Source organism: Erpetoichthys calabaricus, chromosome 4 (assembly GCF_900747795.2).
Source record: "Erpetoichthys calabaricus chromosome 4, fErpCal1.3, whole genome shotgun sequence".
NCBI lineage: Eukaryota > Metazoa > Chordata > Cladistia > Polypteriformes > Polypteridae > Erpetoichthys > Erpetoichthys calabaricus.
Window position 1 is genome coordinate 187,294,279 of NC_041397.2, and position 26,472 is coordinate 187,320,750.

At 37.8% G+C, this 26,472-nt stretch overlaps 2 protein-coding genes across 3 annotated transcripts in view; both read right to left on the reverse strand.

The window, feature by feature from the left end:
- cnga3a (cyclic nucleotide gated channel subunit alpha 3a) overlaps positions 1-16,448 on the reverse strand; it is a 114,881-nt gene extending 98,433 nt beyond the window's left edge. For both annotated transcript variants that reach the window (XM_051926875.1, XM_051926874.1), the window contains exons 1-2: positions 16,165-16,448; positions 2,171-2,323 (exon numbers count right to left, since the gene is read on the reverse strand). In XM_051926875.1, coding sequence (XP_051782835.1) covers positions 2,171-2,274 — 104 coding nt within the window. In that variant the 5' untranslated portion in view covers positions 2,275-2,323; positions 16,165-16,448. The remainder of the gene's footprint in view (positions 1-2,170; positions 2,324-16,164) is intronic.
- A 644-nt stretch (positions 16,449-17,092) lies between these two features.
- LOC114651175 (von Willebrand factor A domain-containing protein 3B-like) overlaps positions 17,093-26,472 on the reverse strand; it is a 257,875-nt gene continuing 248,495 nt past the window's right edge. Inside the window, exons 33-36 of the mRNA XM_028801128.2 lie at positions 23,975-24,067; positions 20,132-20,297; positions 19,317-19,557; positions 17,093-17,997 (exon numbers count right to left, since the gene is read on the reverse strand). Coding sequence (XP_028656961.1) covers positions 17,820-17,997; positions 19,317-19,557; positions 20,132-20,297; positions 23,975-24,067 — 678 coding nt within the window. The 3' untranslated portion in view covers positions 17,093-17,819. The remainder of the gene's footprint in view (positions 17,998-19,316; positions 19,558-20,131; positions 20,298-23,974; positions 24,068-26,472) is intronic.

The window sequence follows — 26,472 nt, forward strand, 5'->3', positions numbered from 1 at the left end:
ATATGTGTGTGGATGTGTATATGTATATATATATATATATGTATATATGTATATATATGTATATGTAGATATGTAGATATGTATATATATGTATATATGTATATGTATATATATGTTTACATAACCTCTTTAACACACTACTTCTCCGCTGCGAAGCACGGGTATTTTGCTAGTAATTTATATTACTTTATTTAAATACATATTTGCATACCTTATATTCATTTGTTCATTCTAGTGATTGCATGGGTTTTCTTCTGGAACAACAAAGTGTTGGACTCAACCTAAAGTGGCTGCTGGGTGAGTGTGAGTGTGGAGATATATATACGAGGGGGGACCCAAAAATAACCGGAATTTTGTTGTTGTTAGGTTATTTATTTATTTCCGGTTATTTTTAGGTCCCCCCTCGTATATTGTGATAGACGGCTGGCAGTTTATCCCAGCCGACACATCCAGGCCGCTAGATGGAGTCCTCCCTGCAGCATGGAGGTGCCCCAGATTCCCGCAGGGCATCATGGGAGATGGAGTTTGGATTCACAACCCTGCTGGGGACCGTAGGTGCCACCGTGTGACGCTTCAGGGAGACGCAGGGATTTTCATTTTCCCTATAGCCCGGAAGTACTCCCAGCTCATGGGGACGGAAGAACAGAAGTACTTCCGGGCTGAAGAAAAATATAAGTCTTCATCTGACCCAGAAGTGCTATTGAATCACATGGACTGAAGGACAGGAGCACTTCCGGGTCAAGGACTATATAAAGGACTATGCGAGACTCAGAAAGCTAAGCGGGAGTTGGGAGGTAGAGTAACGGAGCTGCTGGGATAGGAGGATTGATTATTTGTATTGGATTATTGATTATTGTTGAATTGTGGTGTGTGTGGTGCTTTGTGCACTTTATTTAAGAAATTAAAATATTACTTGATGCTTTTACTTAGTGTCTTGGATGTTTGTCTACAGGGTTTGAGGAGCAACAGCGACCCCCTAGTGTCACTATATATATATATTGTACCAGGGGTGGCAAACTCCAGGCCTGGAGGGCCGCAGTGGCTGCAGGTTTTCATTCTAACCCTTTTCCTAATCAGTCACCATTTTCACTGCTAATTAACTCATTTTCCCTTCATTTTAATAGCCCTATTTTTAAGGATTCAGTCCTCTGAATTAATTTGTTTCTTCATGAAATGGCAGCCAAATAGAAATGAGACATGAAACAAGCCAACAGATTAGCAGCTAAACTGGGATTTCAAACTCCAACCAATTTCACTCCAACCAATCTATTAATGAGAAGCTGATTCTTGCTGTTAATTAAGCCCGTTATTTAATTTTGTGGCCTGTTGCTGCTCTCATTCTGCCACAGCAGACATTTCCAAAACTGTTGATTTTCTGTTCGTCAAAATGTTTTGGTGACCTGAGAGATCAACCTTACCGAGACCTTCACTTTTCTTTATTTTCAGATACTGTGTGAACGGGCACAGGTGAGCTGGTCATGTGGCAGCTTGTTGTGTCTCATTATTGTTTGGCTGCTAATTAAAAAAAGAGACAACTAAGGGGCCTAGTCAAGTTAATTAAAACGAAAGCAAAAGAAGTTAATTAGCATTAAAAACTGGTCACTAATGAAGAAGATGGTTAGAATGAAAACCTGCAAGCACTGCGGCCCTCCAGGCCTGGAGTTCAACACCCATGATATATACATATACACATATACAGTATATGGCTGTACAGTATCTTTCTTTGGATAAATGTGTCACTTAAACAAGAAAGCATGCATTTATGTGAAAACAAGGAAAACTGCTCAGCATGAACTATTTACTTTTTCCCATGAGAACTGTTTTGCTTTTACTGAACAAATTGCTTGCATCCATTTCTTTTGTAATCATTTCTTTTGCAATATTACAGAATTTGTCATTTGTCTCTTACACCTTCTTTATCATTGCATTGGTAACATATTTTTCTATTGAAAACTTTGACTGTATATGTTCAGTTCAGTTATAAAATAATTACATTTCAGTGGGCCATATAGTGTGATTTCCAGAAGAAAGATAAGCAAAGTACAAAATTAAAAAGTAATAAAATAGGATGTATATTTTACAGTTTTATTGAAGGAGACTTTGATTTTTTTATGTTTATTGTCTTTCACAAGAGCATATGCTTCCATTAACCAGGGCATGTCTTCCTTACCTGCTGTTTCCATTCTCGAGTCTCTCTATATCATCATCAGTGGTCCGTACTGAAAGCCTGTGTGAGGCTGGGTACGAGTTCTGGGTGCTGATCACTGCTGACATTCTTGGCTACAAATCCCTCTGCCAATTCATTCAGGTTGTGAAGGATAGCCTAGTAGGAAAAATAAAGCATCATCACTTTACTCACTTGGCTCAGGTACAGTATATTTTGTCTGTATAACACCATGAAATACATTTGATCATCAGTCACATGGATAGCTGGCAGGCTGGTACCTAGATTAAAACAGGTCATGCCCAAAAAAAATTTTTCTAGACCCTTTAAGCATAGCCACTTAATCTACTTCAAGGTCACAGGACTGTAGCTGTCACCATGTATATGAACATAAAAGCAAGTTGATTCACCATTTATTCTCAACATCCTGAATTCACCAGGTCACAGACTTTAATTTTCAGCACTGCGATGCTAACCAATGTCAGTTTCTCCCAGAACAGTTGTAAATTAGCTTGTGGTGGATCCCCTCTCAGAACAGCTCTTTCCCTCTTGTTGAAAAGATGCTTGATTAAAAACATGACTGGTGACTGACTAGGCCATTGTATTGAATTAACTGCAACATGGACTGGCATGATGGCATAAAGAATTAACCCGTAGTAAAAGCCCATTTTCTGGTGGATACACTGCTGCCATGAAGGCATACATCGGACTGGCATCGATATTCAGATGATGTGTAGCACTGAATCTTTGATCAATGCATGTTTGATTCTCAGCTGGATGGATCAATGGATTCGTGGAGTTTTCAGATCAGCTGATGCTTTTCTGATACTCCAGTGCGTCTGCATCTTAGCTCATTGCAATTGCACATCCTTGTTTTTCACTGAGAGACATGGAATTTGACTATATTGTAAGCTGTCAAAATTCATGCATGACAATGTCCAGCTATTTGTGTGCTCTGATATGCCTGTGAAGCTCAGGCATTATTGACTGATTGTAGCTTGGCTGCCATTCTGATCAAGACTGCCAATCCCCCTTCATTCAACAGTACATTTCCAACTACTGACCCACTGTTGATTGGCTGCTTTTTGGGTGATGGCCAATTCTCAATACACTCATCACCTAATTATATGTAAGCACTCCATCACAGTTGCCATTTCTGATATCCTTTGGCGAGTGCTTCTTGGGCCCACTACCACGGTGTGTTCAAAACCTCAATTTTGCTCACTGTCTCTCTGAGTTGAACATAACACACAGTCTGCCTACCTGATTTAAAGTTCTTTATCTGAATATATGATAATGTCTTAGATTGAGGAGTTAATATTTTAAAAAACATTTTATTTAATAAAATGGCCACCCAGTGTATGGATATACAAAGAGATGGGTTTGAAATGCAGTTTATCACAGTATTTGGGCAGTTTAATAAAAAGTTTTATTACTTTTGGTATAAAAGCTCCCTTTACATATTTAACACACTTTTATTGATTTTTCAGGTGCTTATTTTATTCAGTTGTCCACTTTTGGAATCAGGTTGGGAAGAAGCTTGAACCAGTCACAGCAACTCTGGGCACAATGCAGGAGAAGATGCTATGTGCCCAATTAAACAGCACTTTTCTGAATCCCATGATGTCCACCAAGTTCAGTTTGGAAAAAAGGGCATTTTTGTGGCTTTTGGTCATTAAAGTCCTTTCTTACTGACAAAGGTCTATGCTTACAATCCATCATAAAACAAAGCAACATAACACATATTTCTATAAAACCTACTAAAAACCTCAAAACAAGAAAAAAATGTCAGTCAGTCAGTCATTTTCCAACCTGCTATATCCTAACATAGGGTCACGGGGGTCTGCTGGAGCCAATCCCAGCCAACACAGGGCGCAAGGCAGGAACAAGCCCCTGGCAGGGCACCAACCCACCACAGGACACACACACACACCAAGTGCACACACTAGGGAAAATTTAGGATCGCCAATGCACCTAACCTGCATGTCTGGTGCACCCAGAGGAAATCCACGCAGACACGGGGAGAGAACATGCAAACTCCATGCAGGTAGGACCCGGGAAGCGAACCCAGGTCTCCTTACTGAGAGGCAGCTGCGCTACCACTGCGCCACCAAGAAAAAAAAATGTATTTTTTTAATTATCTTGGTGAGATTTAGAAATTCATTCTTCAAATATACCATAAAACCAAAAAATGCCTTTTTGTATTTTTGTTTAATGTTTAAAATGATTAATTACAATTTTTATTGAAGTTATATTATTTTCCATTTTTTGAGGTACAGTTTACAAACTACAAATATTTAGTAAATATGTAAACTATTGTAATACATTGCCTTTTAGATGATTTGTTTACAGATAGTTCTGATAATGTCATGTTTGTATTGTTCCAAGAGCCACATCAAAGGTGTCATTCCAGGCCAGCCATTTACCTTGAAGCATAAGCTCAAACGTTAGCTTACAATATCATAAAGCAGGAGATTTAAACATGAAGGTACACATATTTCCACACAGTAAAACGTAAGCACAAGCTGACTGCAAATATGAGTGGATGAAGCTAAAAGACTGTCATAGAGTGACAACTTAAACAAGGTTCCAGGATGTTGCTGACAAGGAATAGTTCCTAATACAGAAAGACTGGATGTGAACCAAGTGCATCTGAGACAGATAACCAAGTAACTCTCCATTTTTGCCAGAGGGGAACTTTCTTCTCCAAAACTAAACAAGCAAACCTCTCGATATCTATACTGTATCTAGAATGACATCATATCACAGCAACAAATTAAAAATATAAATCTAATAGATGGAAAATTTCAGGTTTTCGAGTTCAAGTTTAATGTCATGTACATAGTACAATAAAATTATTACTCGAATGTCTTCACAGAACAGTTGACAAAAATACAAAATCAACAAAAACACAGCATGCATATATATTATGGCTGGGAACTGATTAAAAAATTAATAAAAGTATGTAATTAATCACAATCACATCTATCATTAAAATATGTAATTATAAAATTAATACATAAATTATGAAAAAAATACACACAGAATCACAAAATTAATGTAGAATAAACGAAAAAATGAAAATTAATGGCATAGTTTAAACTTAAACAATGACCTTAAACCTGAACTTTTAAGAAAATACTACTTGAGCAAGTACAACCTGAATTTGAATGCCTTCCTAAAAGGCAAGTTGAAAAGAAGGCAATAAGAAAATGAGGCCAATGTATTATTTATCAGATTGGCATAGCATATGAGACACAGTCGTGTCAAAGTCAACATTAAGCAGTCAAAACGACTGTTGACTTTAAATGCAGTGATCAAGATTGATTTAATTGAAAGAATAAGCATCTCTTACATGGGCATACGTTAAAACTTGTGTTAAAACTCCATAAATGCTATCCTCAATTGTTCATCATCATCAACGACTTAATAATTATACTCTGCACCAGTGTTTATCAACTAGTGCGCCGTGGAAAGAACAGCATAGTGCCCCTTGGTTCTGACCTGAGAGAGACACATGCTCCTCACGTGGTCGAGACCTCTTTGAGGAGGATTGGACTACCTGGAGAAACTGACATAAAAGCAGCTCAGTGATCATTGTTTTGCAGACGCAGTCCATCTGCCTGGGTGCATGTTCACCCTCGACTCTCGCAGAGAAAAAGGGCATATGAGTCACATGAGGCAGCGAGAGGGCAGCCTATATGAGCGGGTAAAGGGAGGAAGCAGCACAGTAATCTATCCTGTTAGGTTACATGAGACAGTGATGTGAAGACTCTGTTTCATGTTTTTGATTGTTTTTTGCAAACTGAGTGACATACTCAATAATTTCAGCTTGCATATCCCTAAAACAACAATTACGATATTATCGTAGACAATATATATCACACACTCCTAATATACATATACTGTATGGATATATAAAATTCTCATGTATATATAATACAATAAAATAAAATTCAATACACAGGTGTAGATGTTGTCCTTAATCATACTTAATCAAAGTGTTATATACTATATTTTTGTTTGACAAGAATAGAAATGTGTAGTTCTCATTTAAGTTCATCAACAGTGGTCAAGATTTTTTAAATCTGGTCACCCTCTCAACAGCACTGCCTCAGATGTAGATAGCAGTGTGGTCTGCACTCTGCTTTCTGAAAACTATGACCAGCTCTGTGGTTTTGCTAACATTAAGGGAGAGATTGTTATAGAGCACAACTTCATCATCAGGTAGACCTTTTGGTACAACCAAAAGAGGTCTCATTTCTGTAAGATCTCTAATTATTGTTAGTAATCAGCACATTTGTGGTGTTATCGGCTGATTTAAAAATGGAGTTGAAGCTATGTCTGGCCATTTTGTTAAAGGTGAACAGGGAGTACAGAGGTGGGCTCTTCACACAACCCTGTGGAGTGCCTGAAATTCAATATGATGCTACCAATCTGCACATGGTGAGATCTGATAATAATAAGTTCCATATCCAATTGCAGAAAGTGATGCTAAATCCTTAATTGAAGATTCTGGTGGTCAGCAGTGATGGCACAAAAGAGTTGAATGCTGAGCTGTAATATATAAATTGGGCTCTGGCAGTTTTTATTATGCAAATGTATCAGAATGGTATGGCGTGCAAACGATGTGGCATCTTCTGTGGACCAGTTGTGACAGTATGCATGCACTGGGCACAATAATGATAATCTGGAATATATAACTTAATGTGTCCTAGCACTAGTCTTTCAAAACAAGGATTTTCTCTGTGAAATATTAAAGATGTCTTTTGAAGACATCAGCAAATTAGATGCTACAGCTTTTTAAAGCATGCTCTGTGATTTAATCTAGATAATATGCCTAGATTATGTACAGAAACAAAAATGTGAAATCGTGATGCTGCAGGCATTAAGTTCATCAGGAAATTAAAAAGTATTTGAGATTGGATTAGTCTTTAGTTTTTAGCAGGGGTCTCCAACCTTTTTTCCCCTGAGAGCTGCTTTTACAAAATGAAAATGGTCGAGAGCTACTCGTGTTTTCTAACGTTTATTCTCATAGCTTATTTCAACCCAAACAAACTGAATAAGCTTGTTTTGTCTAAACATTTACAAAATGTTGGTATCCACAACTCACATTTTGTATTAAAACATCACAAAAAATATTTAGTTCACCTGCAAGTGCATTTTATATGTCTATATGCATTTTTTAGTGTATCTAACACTATTGAATTAAAACATGAATGCTGTCGAAACAAAACAATGCAATTACAAATACACAGATATGACCTATTCATTTGTCATTTTGTTACATGTCACTGTTTCACTTCACAACAGTATTCACATGTGCAGTTGCATGTGTGATGTGCTTTTTAGTCAGTGAGATGACTGGCACTGCATGGAGTCAACAAGAGAGGTGTATGGTGGAGTGTAGCCACTTAGGTTCACTCTTATGGAGTCATTTCAATGTTCATCTGTCAGTCTTGTTCTAAACTTTGATTTCATGACATTCTTGTCAGAAAAGGCAGACTCACAGAGGTATGTAGACCCAAACAAAGCAGACATTTTCAGAGCTGCTTGGTGAAGATTCTTATGGTTATCTGACTCTACTAAGCACCAGAAATGCTGAGAGTGCTGTTGAGACTTTAATTGCACATTACTTTGAAGGTTTACTAATATATAATATATATAAAATCCAATGTCTTTGTGTTTGTCTGCTTTTCAAGAGAGAACTACTTAACGAATTTCATCCATCCATCCATTTTCCAACCCACTGAATCTGAAAGTTTTTTCTATAATTTGCTTGAACATTCCAGTTGATTTTGCGACTTCTCTCATTTCGTCGTGTATCATAGTTCACTTGCAGTACCGATTTATTTGCGCAAATCCGAGATCCACGCAATGGGCCAAGGGGAGGGGCCTACCTCACTCACTCGCCAGCTTCGGGGCGTGTTCCTTAATTCCGCTTAGCTATCAAATGAGAGAACAATTTAATTCAACTTTGTTTGATATTTAAAATAAAGTGTTACTTAGGTCTTGATGAGTTTGAGTCCGGATAGTCTCTTAAGTGTATGCCACATTGAAAAGAGATTGCAGTTCAGATTGTGGATCGTGATTTTATGTTAAAAGGATCGTGATATGATTTTTTGGAAAGATCGCCCACCCCTCCTAATTTTACTAATCAACTTTTCAAATTTATGTAGGATTCATTAACCCTTTAGCAAGCTACTTGGAAAGGGGTTGCGAGCTACCGGTTGCTCGCGAGCAGCATGTTGGAGACCCCTGGTTTGTAGTCTATAAGCAGCTCAATTCCCTGCCAATGTTTGCACAAATTATTATAGCTGCCATATTTAGTTCTGCAGTAATGTATTTCCACTTTGATTGCTTTCCTAAATTCTTATCTGCATTTCATACATGTTTTCAAATGATACACTGGGCCTTATAGACAGATTTATAGTAGGAAACATAATGGAGAATGTGCAAGACACGTCTACAATCAGAACCCAAGCAAATGAAGTGATTGAAGGTCTCAGAGCGAACCAGGATATGATCTGAATATACGGACTTAGGAGTCAATCGCCACTGGACTCCCATTTCCACCTATAATGAAAAAGATGTTGTTTTTCCTTCCAAATTAAATGTGATAATGATTGCAATTAACAGCCTCAATCTGCCATTACTTTCATAATTATAGCAAAGTGGTAGAATATTTAAGACCACTGCTTCATACAGTAGATCCAACATGCTAGGTTTGAATTGAGTGTCTCAGTGGATTTTGCATGTTCTCTTCATGTCTGTATGGGTTTTCCCCCTTATTAATTTGTCTTTCTTCTAAAAACTGTGGTTTGGCTTACTGTTATACAGTATTCCTTTTTTTTTCTTTTTTTTAATTTTATTTGAAGAAAATAACATTCCATACAATCAAGTTGAACTTAACAAAACAGAATTCAACCCCCACCCAAGAGAAAGAGAAGAGAGCCAACAGCAAGAGCAAACCATTAAAATATATATGATATATCATTTTCCCCGATATATACTCTTATTCTAAAATTTTATTCATAAGATCTTGCTATATTTTAAAGTTTTGAACAGATCCTCTAAGCAAGAATGTTTTCTGCATTGCACCAAGCTCTAATGAAATGGACTGTGGTGGGTTTGAGAATATCAAGTTGGAAACTAATTGATAAATATTATTTATAAAGAGTGTACTGTACTTTATAAAGGATTTTCATTACAAAAATAATTAGAATTAGTGTATGGAAATTAAGAAAGCAAAGGGTTCTAAGAGATATAAGAAGGAGCTGGCATTGACCATTTTGCCTAGGTTTTCAGGGGCACTAAAGCCTTCTTTGATGCACCAACACACATGAGATATTGTACACTGTTAAGGCCTGCTTCATGGCACAGCACCTTTTACTCACTCCAGCTTCCATTGTGGAGTCCACAAAACAGAGACAAGTTACTTCTGAGAGACTGGATCCTTGTATTATTTACCACCATCATAACGCAAGACTCTGCACCAAAGAAGTGCATCTGATCAGTCTGTTGTTAATCTTTCTGATTTTTTTAGCCACTGAAGGCTTTGCACACATTGAAACTAAGGTGAGGTTGGTATTATATACTAGAAATTAACCCCTAAAAATATTGGAGTATTTAGTATGTATAAAAATAATATTAGGATAACTTGTGACAAAGCAAAGTAAAGAATAAATAGTAAAGGACAAAAGATTAAATAAAAGTAAGCAAATGGGAAGAAAAGAAAGCAAACTTTCAAGTTACAAAAGTATTGTATGAAACAGTATAAAAAACAGTTAATGAAAAAACAATTACAGTTCCTTAAACAGGCAGATCTTTATAAGATGTATGCAGGAGGCATGTGAACTGTGCACACTAGTTTGTCTGTTGTTTTGTTGGTTCCCTGGTATCACAAATGGATGTAATCTCTGCCCAAGTGTAACCAGTTCTCTATATAGAATACTTTTGTAGAATCCAACAATGTGTTTCAGTTCAGATTATTGGGGAATCATCCATTGAAAATAAAATACGAGGGTAAGTCAAAACATAGGGGAAAATTAAAAATTATGCTGCTACGGATAGAAGCTGACACCATACAACACATTTGTAAAGGCTTATGGGTAGTTTGAACAATAAAGTTAGACTAGTTGAAGCCAAAGTCAAAAGAACATGGATGCTTCCCTGCCAGATTGCACTATTATTGAATAAGGCACCATAGTGAGAGTTCAGTGGGCAGAGGGAGTGACACCTGAAAGGAAAACCTGCAATTCACTGCAAAACAAGAGGAATGCAGACAAAAGCAGTCTTGCTGCTTCATGATGATGCACATCCCCATGTAGCGCCCACAACGATGGAGGCAATGCAACAGCTATGGTTTGAATGTCTTCCATATTCCCCTTACAGCCCTGAACTCCCTCCATGCGACTATCACATCTTTGGTCCACTTAAAGGCTCCGCTCAGTTGCAGGTTCACATCTCATGATGAGGTTAATGAAGCGGTTTAGACTCAGATTGGGGAGCACCCAAGAAGCTCCTTCTCCTAAGGAATGAAGAAGTTAGTGGAATGATACAAGGGTGGGAGATGATGTGGAGAAATGATATGACTGTTATGTTTATCTGCTCAGAGTTCCTGGTTTTAAAGGGTGAGTTGTCTTTACTTTTTGATTCTTCCTCATACAACTTGGAGTTTATGTAGTATTGTCACATATTAACGCTTTTTATTCATAACATTCAAGTTCAGTTATTCAGAACATTTATCCCTTGGTGATAAGTAATATATACTTGCTCAGTTCATATTTAAGATTAAATTAAATGACCATGGGATTAACCACAATTGCTCAACTGAGCAGTGAGAACTATAAGATTCTATAAGATTCAATGATAAGAACTATAAGAATCAATAAACATAAAAGGTCCTAGGACAGCCTCAGTAGTCTTTGCTTGATGAAGTTCAGTGGCCTGATGTGTCTTATAATGGACCAGCATCCCACCTGTAATTTATTCCTGCCTTACACTCAGTGCAGCTGGGATAGCCTTCGGCCCTCTTTGCCACTGTACAGCAAAATCATAATTGTTAACCCTTGAAAGTGTGTGTACGAAAACAATCTTCATGTATACACACTTTAAGCATTAATTTAACCCTAGAGATTTTGATGTGTGCAATAGAGAACACATGTTTAGAAAATGAATGGATGGACAATAATGAAAGGACTGAATGACTCAAAACAAATGATGGCTGATTTGACAAAAATGACGCAGTTTGCTCTTGCCTATGAAGATAATGAGTCCATGGAGAGGCTGTACATTCTTACTACCGCTGTGCATGATCTGACACGTAATATTATGTTCAGCTTCACCAGGAGAAAATAGATAATTAATGATGAGTCCGTCACCAGAATTAGGAACTGCTTTGTTGCTAGTGTGATCCCTCATAGTTCCATACTTTGACAACAACTATTTTATTATATGAAGGGTTCCTTGCATTTGAAATTGGTTCTTTGGGCTTGAAAAGGTCCCTAATATGTGGACAAAATGATGTCAGCAGGATGGATGCTGACAGATCAAGAAAACTAGGATGTTGCCTGTGTGATTGTATGTTTACATTGACTTGTTTAGCTGATGTTTTTATCCAAGGCGACTTACATTTGAGACACAAGTAGCTTTATTTCTTTTGTTTTTTCAGATCAGGTACAGGCAGGTAAAGTGACTTGTTCATAGTCACACAATGTCAGTAGTGGGATATGAACAGACAACCTCAGGGTTTGAAGTCCAAAGCCACACTAGCAAGACTTTGTGTGCTATTATCAAGCATTGATATTTTACAAATCTGTTACCATGATTATTTATGGAGCCTGTTATACATCTAAACACATAAAGATTCTTTCTGGAACCTTCATGTGGATGGCTCTTTTGGGAACCCAAATTGGTTCCCCTATTGCATGTCTCTGAAGAACGGCTTGGCACCTTTATTTTTAAGAGTGCGTAATTTAGCAGGGTAGACAGAGATCTTCAGTCTACATTATGCCACAAGACAGGTGCCAAAGTGTTATGATTCTGTACCAGTTTAATAGTATAACACCCAAGATTTTATAATAATGTGGGACAAGACAAGCATAAACAGATTGATAGAAATCTTGTTGATGCTCTGGGCTAAAATAAAACAGACAAGAGGTTAGTACGATGTGGGATACTAAAACAAAACGGGCAGCAATCATCATTATACAGTAGTATTACAGCACTGGGTCGATTAATGGCAGAGTCTAAGAAATATTTAGATCACTGTAACTTTAGAGTTGGCCACTACCAAAAGAATGTGCTGAGAGGGACAACAATATCATACGTTCAATTAAAAGTTGTGACCAAATTTTTATAATAGCAATTCTCTGGGATCAGAGGCGGCCTTAGGGGTGTGCAGGGCCTAGGCCTGAGCAACCCCACGCGGGACCGGTTACATCAAACGCTGTTACTGGTATGTGTGGACTGTATAATCTTGCGTGCGAATTTAATAAAAATAATGTTAACATACACCTAATTTTCTCATTACAATATTCAGCTAAATTTTTGCAAGATAACATGCGGACTTTATCAAAATATAAGATGAGAATATAACTTCACAAATCTGCTCGAACGGGACAAGCAGAAGTTAAAAGCAGGGCCCCCTTAGGTGCGGGGCCTGCCACCCCTAAACGCCGCTCTTGTCTGTGATGGCGCATTGGTTAGCAATATCGTGGCTTCAACTGTGCCTCTTGGTTTTCTTTAAACACATCAGGTCGACTGGCTGTTGTTAACGTGCGAGTGTGCACTACAGTGGTATTACAAGGATGTCATTCTACGGCATGTTTTTACATATCCGAGGGCACCAAGTAAAAGACAGAATAGGTTCCAACTTTATACTTTTTTCAGTAGGCGGACACTACCAAAGCCCCGCCCCTCGCGCGCTAAAATGCGGTTTGTGTTTTGCCCGACGTCGCTGTCTTATATTTCGTGACCATGCGATTCGACTCAACGGCTTAGAAACGGGCGATGGATGTGGCCGAAGTGTGTTTAGATGAAATTCCTTAGTGATGTAGGCTCTCGTTTACAAGAATTCCCTTTCACAAGTAAGCATTAATGTTTACAAGATAATGAAAACAAGAAAAAGTTATTTTAAAGGGTATACCAGTTTCAAACGTTTCTGGATTTGAGCGCTGTCAAAGATTAACATTATTTTCAAAATTTCGGGATAGTTTATTTTTTCACTTATTTGTAAGGTACTGTCTGTGGCCACCAGCTGGTATTTGAGACAGACGACAAGTTTAGTTAGAAGTGGCCACTACAAGGGTCCGGCCAGCTGAGTGTCTCCTCGGTTTTGAAAACACTTTTACCAATGGTGACACAAAACGCATCAGTCAAAGATTCATCCTAATAGTCAGGGTCTGCATCTTAGCTTTAGCTCATTCTCATAATTGTCGAGGCTCTAATTAGAAATTATACTTCCATCGCTGAAGCGCAACTCCCAGGAGATGACATCGGGCATCAAGGAAAGGGAACGGCGCCGGTCGTAGGATTTCTGAATTCCCACTGCCTTTCAGATGGAGACACTTTACCATGGTTACCCGCCCCGTAACCATGACAATCTCATGCCTTAAAGGAAAAACATATTTAAAATGCTTCACGAATGCGTTCTTTTCTGACCTGCTTTCACACCAGGTGGAAGAAGCATTTAAAACGACAGTCACGGCGGTGTACGTATGCTTATTTCACTCATGATGTTCTTTTCCCCGTGCGCACAACATATATGTAAAATGAGTTTTATTGTTAAAGCAAAAATGGAGATGGAGCGATCCTGGGACTCTTAACAAAAAAGTTTATCGGAACAACACCGACAGCTGTGAAAGCTGCTTTTAGTGTAAGAAAACTGTAGGTTAAGAGTTACGGATCAAAGCTAACTGTTCAGTTTCCTCGAGAATCGAGTTAAACAGACCGTCCTGAGCCGTCCGCGCTGACTGGCTTGTCTGTCACAGAGCTGACTTTGGAATCTAGCGGATTCTCTCCGTCAAGCAAGTGACTGTGTTTCCCACTTTGTGAAAACCCTTTCTGTCATCACTGAAACGACACTTTTAAGGTGAGCTCACATTTCAGACGCCTCCTCGTGAACTCTGCGGCTAACTTTTCCACATTAATAGAAACATTATTTAAATCCTTTAATTCATTCAGATATTCGTTTCACCTCATTGTTTTTAATAACTCATTAATTATTCGAAAGGGCCGTGGCCACTTCACAGACAGCTTCCCTCCCTACTCATTTTTATTAATTAATGTAACTATTTATGTAGGTAGACCCCCGTGACCCAGTGTTCGGATTCAGCGGGTTGGACAATGGATGGATGGATGGATTTATGTAGGTATTTTGTTTTCGTGAGTTTCATTTGGGGCTAACCATAAACACGCTATTGACCAACTGGTGTCTGTGAGCGAGTCTATCCTGCGTCCAGTCCGGGATTGACTGCACCAGTTCCCCGCAATCCCACCCTAAAAAAACTGGCGAAGAAAACGTCAAAAGCTAAAACGCGTTGAATGTTAACAACTTTCGACAAAATTTGTGTATTTTATTCTTTAGCACGCCCTTGTTTTTGCAGAAAAGATTCAATTTCAATTAAAGTGAAATCGAGAGGACACTTAATTTTTTACATTAATCTGTTTTACAGATCCATCGATGTATACCTCTGATGATATGCCTTTACACATTTTATTGAATTTCATTTACTTTATATCCTGTCGTTCGAAAGTATTAGCAAGCGGTTACCAAGAAGACGTTTAGATAGAAATAAAACCTATTTGATTTTAAAAGAGGATGGATTGCAGCTGGGGTTTAATAGTATAAAGTAAATATTACATCAAACTTTATATTAATAAAATTAAAAACAAATGATTTGCATGGAAGTAATAAGTTTTTGATAATAACACTTGGAAATAATCTAAATGTTACAATATGTGAACACACACACACTATCTTAGGTATGTGTATTTATTTATCAAGGTCAATTTAAAAACCTACAAAATAACTAAATAAAATTATTTTTTTACAAATAAACGTCCGGGTTAATCACATTATGGGCCTCGGATTGTGGGATCCTATGCCAACAGTATCAGGCACAAGGCAGTAACCAACCCCGGAGGGAAAGTCAGCTCCCCCTGGAATTAAATGGACGCGCGATACAGTAGGTCTCTAGGTAAAGCATATCCAATTTTAACACGAGTGGGTTTAGATAATTGACGGATGGATGACTTTAATGTTATACTCCATATGCCCCTCCATCCATCTTCAATCCAGCCTATCAATTTCATAGTTGCTGCGAGTTGGTGCTTATCCCCCAGAATACACACACACATACATCTCAGGCCCGTGCGTGTTACCTAAACAGGCCAGCTTCAAGGGAGTGGGCCCTGTGATGGGCGGGCGCGTGTTCCAGGGTGGCTTGCTGCCTTCTTTGACTCCGATAGTCTATCTATCTGTCTTTCATGGCGGTACTTGATTGAGACAAGCCCATGTAGACCACTTACAGTCAAGTCTTTTGACAGCAGTGCTGCTGAGACACGTGTAGTCTGTATTTAGAATTAGTCTTAATGCCTAATCATAAACCCGGCTCAATCGAAGTAAAGAAGATCTTCCGCTATCTTGTTAGGTACTTTTACTCGAACCAAAATATCCCACCCTATGCTATTTTGGAGCTGAACAGTCTAAAATATGAACGTCCCATTGTCACAGGCTTCAGGTCACAAATAGCGGCTTGGCTTTGAACGACTTGTCGTACGTAAAACTACTTGGCGTGGGTTTTGCGACGCTTCTGAGAACTTCTCAAAGATTTTGCGTTGCATTTTAGTCAAACATAAATGGAAAAATAAAAAGCTAGAAATATAAATATTTTACTCCAACCTTAACACCACTTTTACACAGCCCGTAAAAGATACAACGCAAACTATACCAAGTACATTTAAGACAGTATTTGTAAATATGACGCGGGGCATACCTTGTTAGAGATGACAGTCGACTTTAAAGCTTCTTCCAAAGTATAATGTATCCATTACTCCTGTTTAGTTCAGTAGCCTATATAATCCCATTATACAAGAAGAAAAAAGTGTATTCCAATCCAGCGGACACTATAAACATCCTTTATCGTCCACCATCAAGTTTAATATGAGAATCTCAATCCTCTTGGAAGTGTTTCGGGACTTTCTAGACTTCCACGCAGTGGGATGTCTTGCTCAAAGCACCGCAGATGCGATGGAGCCTCGCGTCATCGAGTGCGCGCCCTCTCTCTCTCTCGCTCTTTCTCACACACACACGCGCGCGCGCGCGTCACTCTCATCATCCAAGAGTCCACCTGCACCGCCACTTGGACAGCAGCAAGCGGGAGCCCTGCAGCATATGCAGTGTAGCTGTCAATCAAGCCAGTCCGAGGAAAGTAGTTTGACAGTTATTATTGATTATTCAAGTGCAACAGTTTAGCGTAACTGCACATATTTTGTGTAAACGCAGAATAATTGTTTTTAATATTGCTGTTTTTCCTAATATTTATTGTCTTGTATTATTTGACACAATGCACAGTAAATTTTCATATTGCCTGTCCACTTGAATACTTCTTCCTCTCCAGTGTCAACATACTTTAAATGAACAGTCTTTGAAAACCATGGTCGCCATAGTTTGATCATTCTAATAACTTTAGCATGATTGCATAATACAACTAATATATACACATGTACACACATATGGGGAATTTCTCATCCATTTTCAGATTCACCTAATCCAATCAACTTTTTCATGATGACAAAGAATACATTTCAATGAGAAAGAAGGCTAATGAATCATGATCAAGGCATCTACTAATGTAATAACTAAGCATATTAAGGCCTGTGGTGACTGAAAAATAGTTCAGTGAGTCCATTTTGAATTTTGCGGATATTTTATTGTAAAATAATTTTCATAAAATATGTATTTACTTGATTGTTATTATTTAAAGATTGGCAGCATTACAAAGAATATCATTCCAGGTGTTGTCCTTTTACTTAGTTCTGCTTTCTTCAAAGTAAACTACAATTCCTGTGCCTTTATCATGCTATACAATGTACAGGGCTTCAGAGACTTTGACAAACATGTTATATAATGCTTTGATTTCATATAAATTTAAGTAAGATGGCATTTTTTTAAAAACAAAAAGATATTACGATTATGGCAGTTACAAATAGAAATACTAGCAAGAATCTTCCCTGGTCAGAATGTAGGCTAAACTAAAGATAAACAAGCTAAAACATTTGTGAGTGTGCTTTAAAAAAATCATTATTATATACAGTACATTAAAATTAGAGAAACGGCTTATGGGTGATTTATAGTAAATGAAGTTGAGTACATCTAAACTAACCATAAAGTAATATTAACCAATATCTAGACAATATTTCTTTACTAATATTACAAAATGTATTTAAAAATCTCATAATTTTGGTAAACAGTATCACAATTTTTCATCATTCATGGTATTTTTGTTTACTATTTTGTTAACTACAATGCATCACATGTAATTGTTTCCAGAGTTTGAACTAAAAGAAAGCCACAATTTTAATTTTTCTTTCCTAAGCAACAAGTGTGCATTTAGTTCATGTTTTAGTATACCAGCATATTCTTAAATGATTAAGGGCTTGAGGCCCTGGTAAATGATGAGCAATCTGTCACAGATCCACTGTCTTCAGACTGTAATTCACTTTCGTTCAGTTGATTTCCCCAATTTTTTTCTAGGTAGACTTGTTCAGCCGAGTGAAACTGGTCTTCAGAGAGCCAAAAGCAGAGATGAGGTTCCACATACTGACTTCTGTGCAAACAACAAAACATGAAGTATAATGAAAAATGCAGTTGTTTTAATCATGTGATTTTACTCATCCGTCAAGAATCAACTTATCAGTAAACATTTTCATCAATAGAAGGAAAATTAGAGCTGTAGATGATAAGAATGTTATTCATAATGTTCAAAAATCAGAAAAAGTACAAACATGAAAAAATAGTTATTATTATACTACTACTACTACTACTACTACTACTACTACTACTACTATATTACTATAGTGATAATAATATTATTTAATAATACTATAATATTATTATTACTACTCATACTACTACTACTAATAATAATAATACTTTACTATAAAAACAATACATTACAATAACATACCCATTTAATCCAATCTCTGGCCATGGGGCCGATGGCACCTATGCTGGCAGAATCAGACGCAAAGCAAGAACCAACCATGGCAGGAGCACTGCTCCATGACCAGAGGCACTCCTGCACACACCCACACCCACACCGAGCCAGTCTGGTATCACCAGTTATCCTAACTTGAATGTCTTTGGCATTTGAGAAAACCTGCACTAACAATAGAAAGGATGTGCAACCTCCTCACAGACAATAGCTGGGCATGGGGTTTGAGCTGTGGATGTTGGGTTAATGAGGGAGCCATGCTAACCAGTAAATAATCAACTAAACACAAATAAGGTGTTGAAGATGAAAAAACTAGTCAGGTTTAATACGCCAACTCCAGGACTACAGTTTTTCCTCCTTACACAAACATCCCTGTCTCACAACAGAAGCTCTGTTTCTGGAAAGGTCCCAACAGAATGCTAATGTGAGTGTTTTTTTAGACATTTTACACCATGTTTGTTCTGCTTTGTGGGCATTTCCATGTGCAATTTTAAGTTTTGTTTTGGTTCCCTGTGATTTTCATTTAACTGCTTCAACAATTCTGGTAAAATCACAGCTTTAAAAATTCAATGATAAATGAATTCAATGATAAATGGTTTTTAAATGATCTTTTTTTGTGTTCTCCAAAAACAAAAGCTTTGCACTGTATTTTTCTCCATCTTTCTCAATTTTTGTAACATGTACGTTTCTTCTGCTTCTGATTTTCAAGCCACTAGCTAAGTTACTGCTATGACTGAATGTTATGACTGTATATATTGTTAAACTAACTACTGATTCAAAATAGTTAGCTTTAAAAAATACATATACGTATATGATACATACAAATAAATATACTTTCATGTGTCCCTTAAATTGGTAGGTAACAAAGCTATATTATTAAGATCGTTAGTGCTAAAAATATAAATGGAGAAATGTAGAACATAACACCATACCTCTTTCCATTGCAGAAATCAACAATAAGTTTTGCATCAATCTCATTTGTTCCCTGGATGACTCCTGGCAGAAACGTCAAAGTAGATGGATGTGCAAGGGACAGCACAAAGTCCCCTATGGTCAGATTTTGAGTGCGAGAAAATCTTCCAAAGATGAAAGATATGTTCTGAATGGCAGTTCTACCATCTGGCCTGCTAATCAGGTAACTCTTTCCATCCCCAACTCGCTCAAGCACCGTGGCTGCAATTTGAAGGAGAACAAGTCAATAGTCTTTATGCCAAGTCATATTTTAGCTTCATACTCAAGGAGGAACTCGTCAGGAGTAATATATTTATACAGGTCACCCTAAACTGTGATTACTGTCCCAGATGCAAATGTATTCCTAATCCCAACAGATACATAAAGGACGATGGCATATGCACTAAGACAGAAGGGTCCTCTTGACACTCATGATACTATCTTAAACCTTACCCAGTATTTCTCCAGTAACCTTTTTCTGAATATTAGCATTCTTCTTTAAGGCCGACATGTAGTATGTGTGGGTTCCTTAACCCCTTCAGTGCTCTAAAAGGTGCCTATGATTTCAGCTTCCTGTGACTTCTTACACAGTCTACATTATACCTAAAGGGGCTAACAACTTCACATTCCACACTAAACTAAATAAGGGTTTCCTTGGATTGTTCATGGCTTCTTATAAATCTCATTAACAGTATTCTAAATGCCTTTTCCAATCTCTCACCCAACCCTTTCATTCAATTTGTACCCATATAAATTTGATTCAGATAAGCTTTGTATTGAAAAAAGAATACTGTACCAGGATGGTAAGTTCCAGTTTCATCATTTCTTGCAATGACTGGTTGGCCAACCCATTTTTCCTCACATTTCAAAAGATAGGCAACATCCACTTCAAACTTCTCTTGTGAAATTAAAAAGAGCTTTTCTCTAGGGACCAATGCCTCTGCTCCATCATAATATCTCACCTAGGTTTAGACAGGAGAAAAAAGTGAAAAAAAGTGCATTTGCCAGTCTAGTGCAGGCCAGGCCACGTTCACACATATGCACTCTAGACTAATAAAGAGTTGCCAGTTAGCCTAACATGCACATCTTTGAGATGTGGAAAGAAATCTAAAGCATCCTGAAGAAAAGCCATGTATATCAAGGGGGAAACAGGCAGACTCCACACGGACACTACTTAGAGCTGGGATCCAAGTTGAGGACTGTGGAGCTCTTGGGCAGTAGTGCTAACCACCACAACACTGTGGCTCTGAGGCTAAGGATCTGTGCTGGAATCCAGAAGGTTACTGGTTCGAATCCCCATCACTGCCAAAAGAGATCCTACTCTGCTGGGCCCTTGAGCAAGACCCTTAACCTGTAATTGCTCCAGGGGCGCTGTACAAAGGCTGACCCTGCGCTCTGACCTCAAGGGGTATGCGAAAACTAACAAATTCCTAATACAAGAAATTGTATAAGGTGAAATAAAAGAACTGTGCCAGCCATACTGAATATTTAATCAGTTAAGGTTAAAGTTGGGAGCATGCACTGATACAGCCCCATTGCTGCACCCACATGACGAACCACCTCAGGATTTCTGGTTAGGCCATGCAATGGGTGACACCTCAGCACCACACTAGCTCGAATGGAATGGAACAGTGTGAGATTTTTTATAGTGGCTGGAGTGAAAATAAAACAACAGCAGATTACAATGAACATTTTAATAGGACTCTACACACATCATAGCTTTTAAAACAAGATTTATCTATCCATCTATCCAATTTCAAACCCACTGAATCCAAATTACTAGTGCATGGGGCCCAGGGCCTACCAAAAAGATGTATACCATATATACCTGTGGATAAGTCGGGACTTGATTTTATCGTATAATTTCTGGTATTTTATAATGTTACTCGTATAATTCGAATGCGGAAAACTCACGCTATTGGTCCAAGACACTATGATACGCTAATGCCCACCTGAGAGTAACCACAGAGAACACTGCCTTTTTTTTCAATGTGGGTGCAGCAATGCTTTGTATCAGCATGTGCTCCTAACCTCGCTCTTTCTCTATTGTGCCTATCTGACCACACTGTAAGACCAGAACTATTCCGAAGCGACGGTTGCACTGATTTGTGTTTTTTGTATCTCACACCCTCATACACCTTTACCATAAGAGCATCCCTTATCTACGATGGAGTGTTCGATCAGAAGAAAATATGAAGCTGGTTTTAAATTAAACGTCGTTGAAGAAGCGAAAGAAATCAGTAACTGCGCTGCTGCAACAAAATTCGATGTGTTTGAGAAACTGACGCAAGACTGGAGGAGGCAAGAAGATGTAAAAAAAAAATTTAAGTGTCACATTTTTGAACGGCCATATAAGTCGGGGTCTGATTTTATGATCGATTTTTCAGATTTCAAGACCCAACTTATACATGAGTATATACAGTATATGTATTTTATTAAGTGCAGCAAGTATGTTTCTTTAAATTTAATAGCAAAACACATCTGGTTTCATATTTCACACATATTGTAGATCCGGAAAGAATTTAGACCCCTTGGATCCCATGGCAAAGTTATCCACTTAAAATTACATCTACAAAACAATAAATTGTGCATAAAGTGAAAGGGTCTGAATATGTTCTGAAGCTACTGTATGAACATTTTTTCATGTGGCTTTTAAAAAACTGAAAAAATGCTTTTAAATAGAAGAAGGCAACCTAATAAATATTATTTTAGAAAACACATCTCACTAGTTCCTTGTAGCATTAAAATCATCCAGCTAACCTTTTTGATTGGGGTCAAGAGAAGCAATGGCCTGTCCTAGCAGCATTAGGTGCCAAGTAGGAACCAACCCTGAGGTGTCCGATGACCACAACAGTACATCAAGGTATCGTGCAAGGAAAGTGGAGTCCCTGAAGGAAGTGTTGGGAGAACACGTAGGCTACAAGAAGAAGTGCACACTATCAATCAGGTGTTTCCTGTAAATGCTGCTTGGTGTTTTCTCAGTGATAGAGTCTTGTTTACTTATAAGTAAAGAATTTTATTTCAGATTGGACGAGTCCCATTTGAGTTCAATAACCTGATTGTGTGAAAGCCAGCAAACGTAACTGGTGTGAATTTCAGTCCAATTTGGTAAGAAATCATTACAAATTTTATCTTGAGTTTATTAATACATATTTGGTTTTAACCAAGGTGACCTGCATTATCAGGATACCTTATAACTGTTTATATATTTGTTTTATAGGTGGAGTAAAGGCAGTTTAAGGGTCTTGTTCAGGGTCACACAGTTAGTCACAAACAGGAAGTAAACCAACATTTTGGGGTTTCAAATGCAGCTCCTAGGCCACTGCACCCCAACATTTGATGTTCCCGTGTTCAAATTGGACAGAAGGAATATAAGGAAAGTGCTGTAAAAGAATATAATGGCAGAGGAATAAAAGGCCAGGACAGCTAGTCCAGCAGCTAAAACAAGGGTAAGCTTATCATTTCATCTTGCACTCTTTTGCATTTTGACTGCAACGCAGTCGACAGCTCTTTAAAGTGAGTCAGGATATTCTTTAACAATTATTTTCTCAACATTCTTAAATCCATTAACATGTAGGCTCTTGGCATTGAATGTTTTGTAGTCTTAAGTTCTGCAACTCACTGAGCAAAATATGGGGAACTGCATATTTTGATTCCTGCAAAATTTATGACATAAATGCACTTGTGTAATAACTGCTGTATTGTGGTAGATATTCAAAAATGTTTTTTTTAGTTGTAAATTTGAAAATTCTCTTTTCATCCAGATGCAGCTGAAAACAAGAAGCTATTTTGCTTGTTCTTTTTCAGTATTATTGATATCCTGATAACATATTGAGCAAAATAACAAAATTGCAGTGGCCATTGACAGCTTATTGTAAATGTAGCATTTCACTAATACAAGGGAGCAGTTATTTAAATCAATCAGAATGTTATAATCATCAAAAATATATATGTAATCTATTTAGATAATTCCAAATAATAGGCCAGTCTATTCATCTAAACTAAAATCTCATAACACTATTAAAGCAATCCTGTATATCTTATCTACTGTATATTAAGAAACACTTCACAGATCTAATTAAATGTAACTCACTTTTATGATTTTTGTGAGCCAAGCCATTTTAACATAAAAAGTCAACATTCATATCAATGTTATTGGCTAAGCACAGTACAATCCAATTTCTGGACAGAAAATGACTCATAAACCAGAACTAGGGGCATTGTGCATGAGGGGATGACAAAGCAGGCGTGATTTCCCACTAACAGCCCCCTGGCCTGGGCCTGATTTCAAGCTGGTGCCCTTCTTCTAGGTGTAGTCTGAATGTTCTCCCCTCTTTGCTTAAGTTTTATTCCTACAGTCCAAAGACATGCATTCATTTTCAAATGGTGTCTTTATTAATTGTCCCAGTGTAACAGTGTTCTTTTATTGTGGCCATAGTTTTGTGTCCTGAACATAAGCATACACTGCTGACCATGCACTTAGAAAAAAAAGTTAGAAAATGGATCAATGGATAGTTTGTACCTTATGCTTAATATCCTTAAATCAAAAAAACAGATGTCATCATTAGCAAGACAAAGTTCAAAAGAAATCCTTGGGTTTTTGAAAATAAGCTATGATTAACATTTCATTTCTGCTCACCTCAAGCCTTAAGTCTGGTAAGACCTTGAGGATCACTCCAGGGCAATAGCAGTCCGGATATAATGGATGGAGACTAATCACAGGATCATCTTTCTACAAAATAAATATCACAGAAAGTGTTTTTGTTAGCTTATTTTTATTCAATGCAAAGCCAATTCATGTATACAAGAATATGTCTGAAAAAATGTTATTTATATATCATCATGGGTAAGAGAGAAGCAGCAACTTACACATTGTAAGAGTAACAAAAGTCATTGTATTCCCTCAGATATTACTATAATAACATTTGGGTCACTGTCATTCTTTAAAACTACACAGCATAACTGATCAAATGACATTTTCAGACATACTAGCTCACAGAGAATTTCTGCCTGAAAGAACTCATTAGAAAAAAAAACCCAGAATGAGTGTTCTTATGAAAACAGTCCGTGATTGTTAAGTATTGCTTGGGTGATTTGATGCATAGTAGAATTTTAAACAAGTGCTTGCAATCAAAGCTTTAAAAAAATGCATTTTAACAAATCTATGGCAGATTTTCATTGTTGGGAGTTCAGTTCCACTATTCTGATTATTTTGATTATTATACAACAGTATTAAAAGATGAATGGAGCAGTTTCATAAATAAAACATTTGTATGGCAGGAAAAGACAAATCCATGTTATATTTTTGTAAAGGAATATGGTAAAACTTAATCATTGATTTAAGGGAGATCAACAACATAATTCACGCAGTATGTTATACCAATTAATTATGACCACAAATAAAGCTTAATAACATTAAACATAGTACTGGAATTGTCTGAATGTTTTCCAGAAAACACATTTTTGTTTTAAATGTGTTTAATTTTACTTTAAGAAAGTAACATAGATACTTATACAACAAATAACTTCAAATCAATCTTGAAAAAGAAAAAACTCCAGAACATTAAAAACAAATGAAGAAAACATGGAAAAAACACCAAAATACACAAATTTAATTCTGTACAAAAAATGTAAACAACTACATATTTTTATGTGTGCCAGTTGAAGTTGGGTGCCAGGGCTTTGTATGCCATTTGTTACAGCGAACCCTTAAGCTACTTGGAGTAAAAAAACTGCAGTGCAGAAGAGCCAGCGAGAACATCCTAGAAGGTTGTGGAAAAGGCCTTGTGGTTGCTATGGATCCAAGAGGGGGGATCTTTGGAATAGTGTGCCCTTTACAAGTCGAGGGCTGATCACCCATGGCTGGGTCTCCCGGGTGAGGGTGTCTGAGGACTAAAGACCCGAAAGACCCCATGTCATTGTACAGGTACAACAAAATGTAGTTATCGCATAGCCCTTGGGGTCAGAGTGCAGGGTCAGCCATTGTACAGTGCCCCTGGACAAATTGCAGGTTGGCTTTGCTCAAGAGCCCAATGGAGTAGAATCCCTTCTGGCAGAAACAGGATTTGAACTGGCAACCTTACGTATATCAGCATTCTAATTCTTAGTAGCATGGATGATAAATCCGCCACCCACACAGAAATAGCATCTCTAAGATTGGGACATCCAGAGAAGCCCATTAGATGATACAGTGCATCTGGAAAGTATTCACAGCGCATCACTTTTTCCACATATTGTTATGTTACATTTTTACTCCAAAATGGATTAAATTCATTTTTTTCCTTAGAATTCTACACACAACACCCCATAATGACAACGTGAAAAAAGTTTACTTGAGGTTTTTGCAAATTTATTAAAAATAAAAAAACGGAGAAATGTACATAAATATTCACAGCCTTTGCTCAATACTTTGTCGATGCACCTTTGGCAGCAATTATAGCCTCAAGTCTTTTTGAATATAAGCCACTCCTTTGATATCTTGGCTGTGTGCTTAGGGTTGTTGTCCTGCTGAAAGATGAACCGTCGCCCCAGTCTGAGGTCAAGAGCACTCTGGAGCAGGTTTTCATCCAGGATGTCTCTGTACATTGCTGCAGTCATCTTTCCCTTTATCCTGACTAGTCTCCCAGTCCCTGCCACTGAAAAACATCCCCACAGTATGATGCTGCCACCACCATGCTTCACTGTAGGGATGGTATTGGCCTGGTGATGAGCGGTGCCTGGTTTCCTCCAAACATGACGCCTGGCATTCACACCAAAGAGTTCAATCTTTGTCTCATCAGACCAGAGAATTTTCTTTCTCATGGACTGAGAGTCCTTCAGGTGCCTTTTGGCAAACTCCAGGCGGGCTGCCATGTGCCTTTTACTAATAAGTGGCTTCCGTCTGGCTACTCTACCATACAGGCCTGATTGGTGGATTGCTGCAGAGATGGTTGTCCTTCTGGAAAGTTCTCCTCTCTCCACAGAGGACCTCTGGAGCTCTGACAGAGTGACCATCGGGTTTTTGGTCACCTTCCTGACTAAGGCCCTTCTCCCCCGATCGCTCAGTTTAGATGGCCGGCCAGCTCTAGGAAGAGTCCTGGTGGTTTTGAACTTCTTCCACTTACAGATGATGGAGGCCACTGTGCTCATTGGGACCTT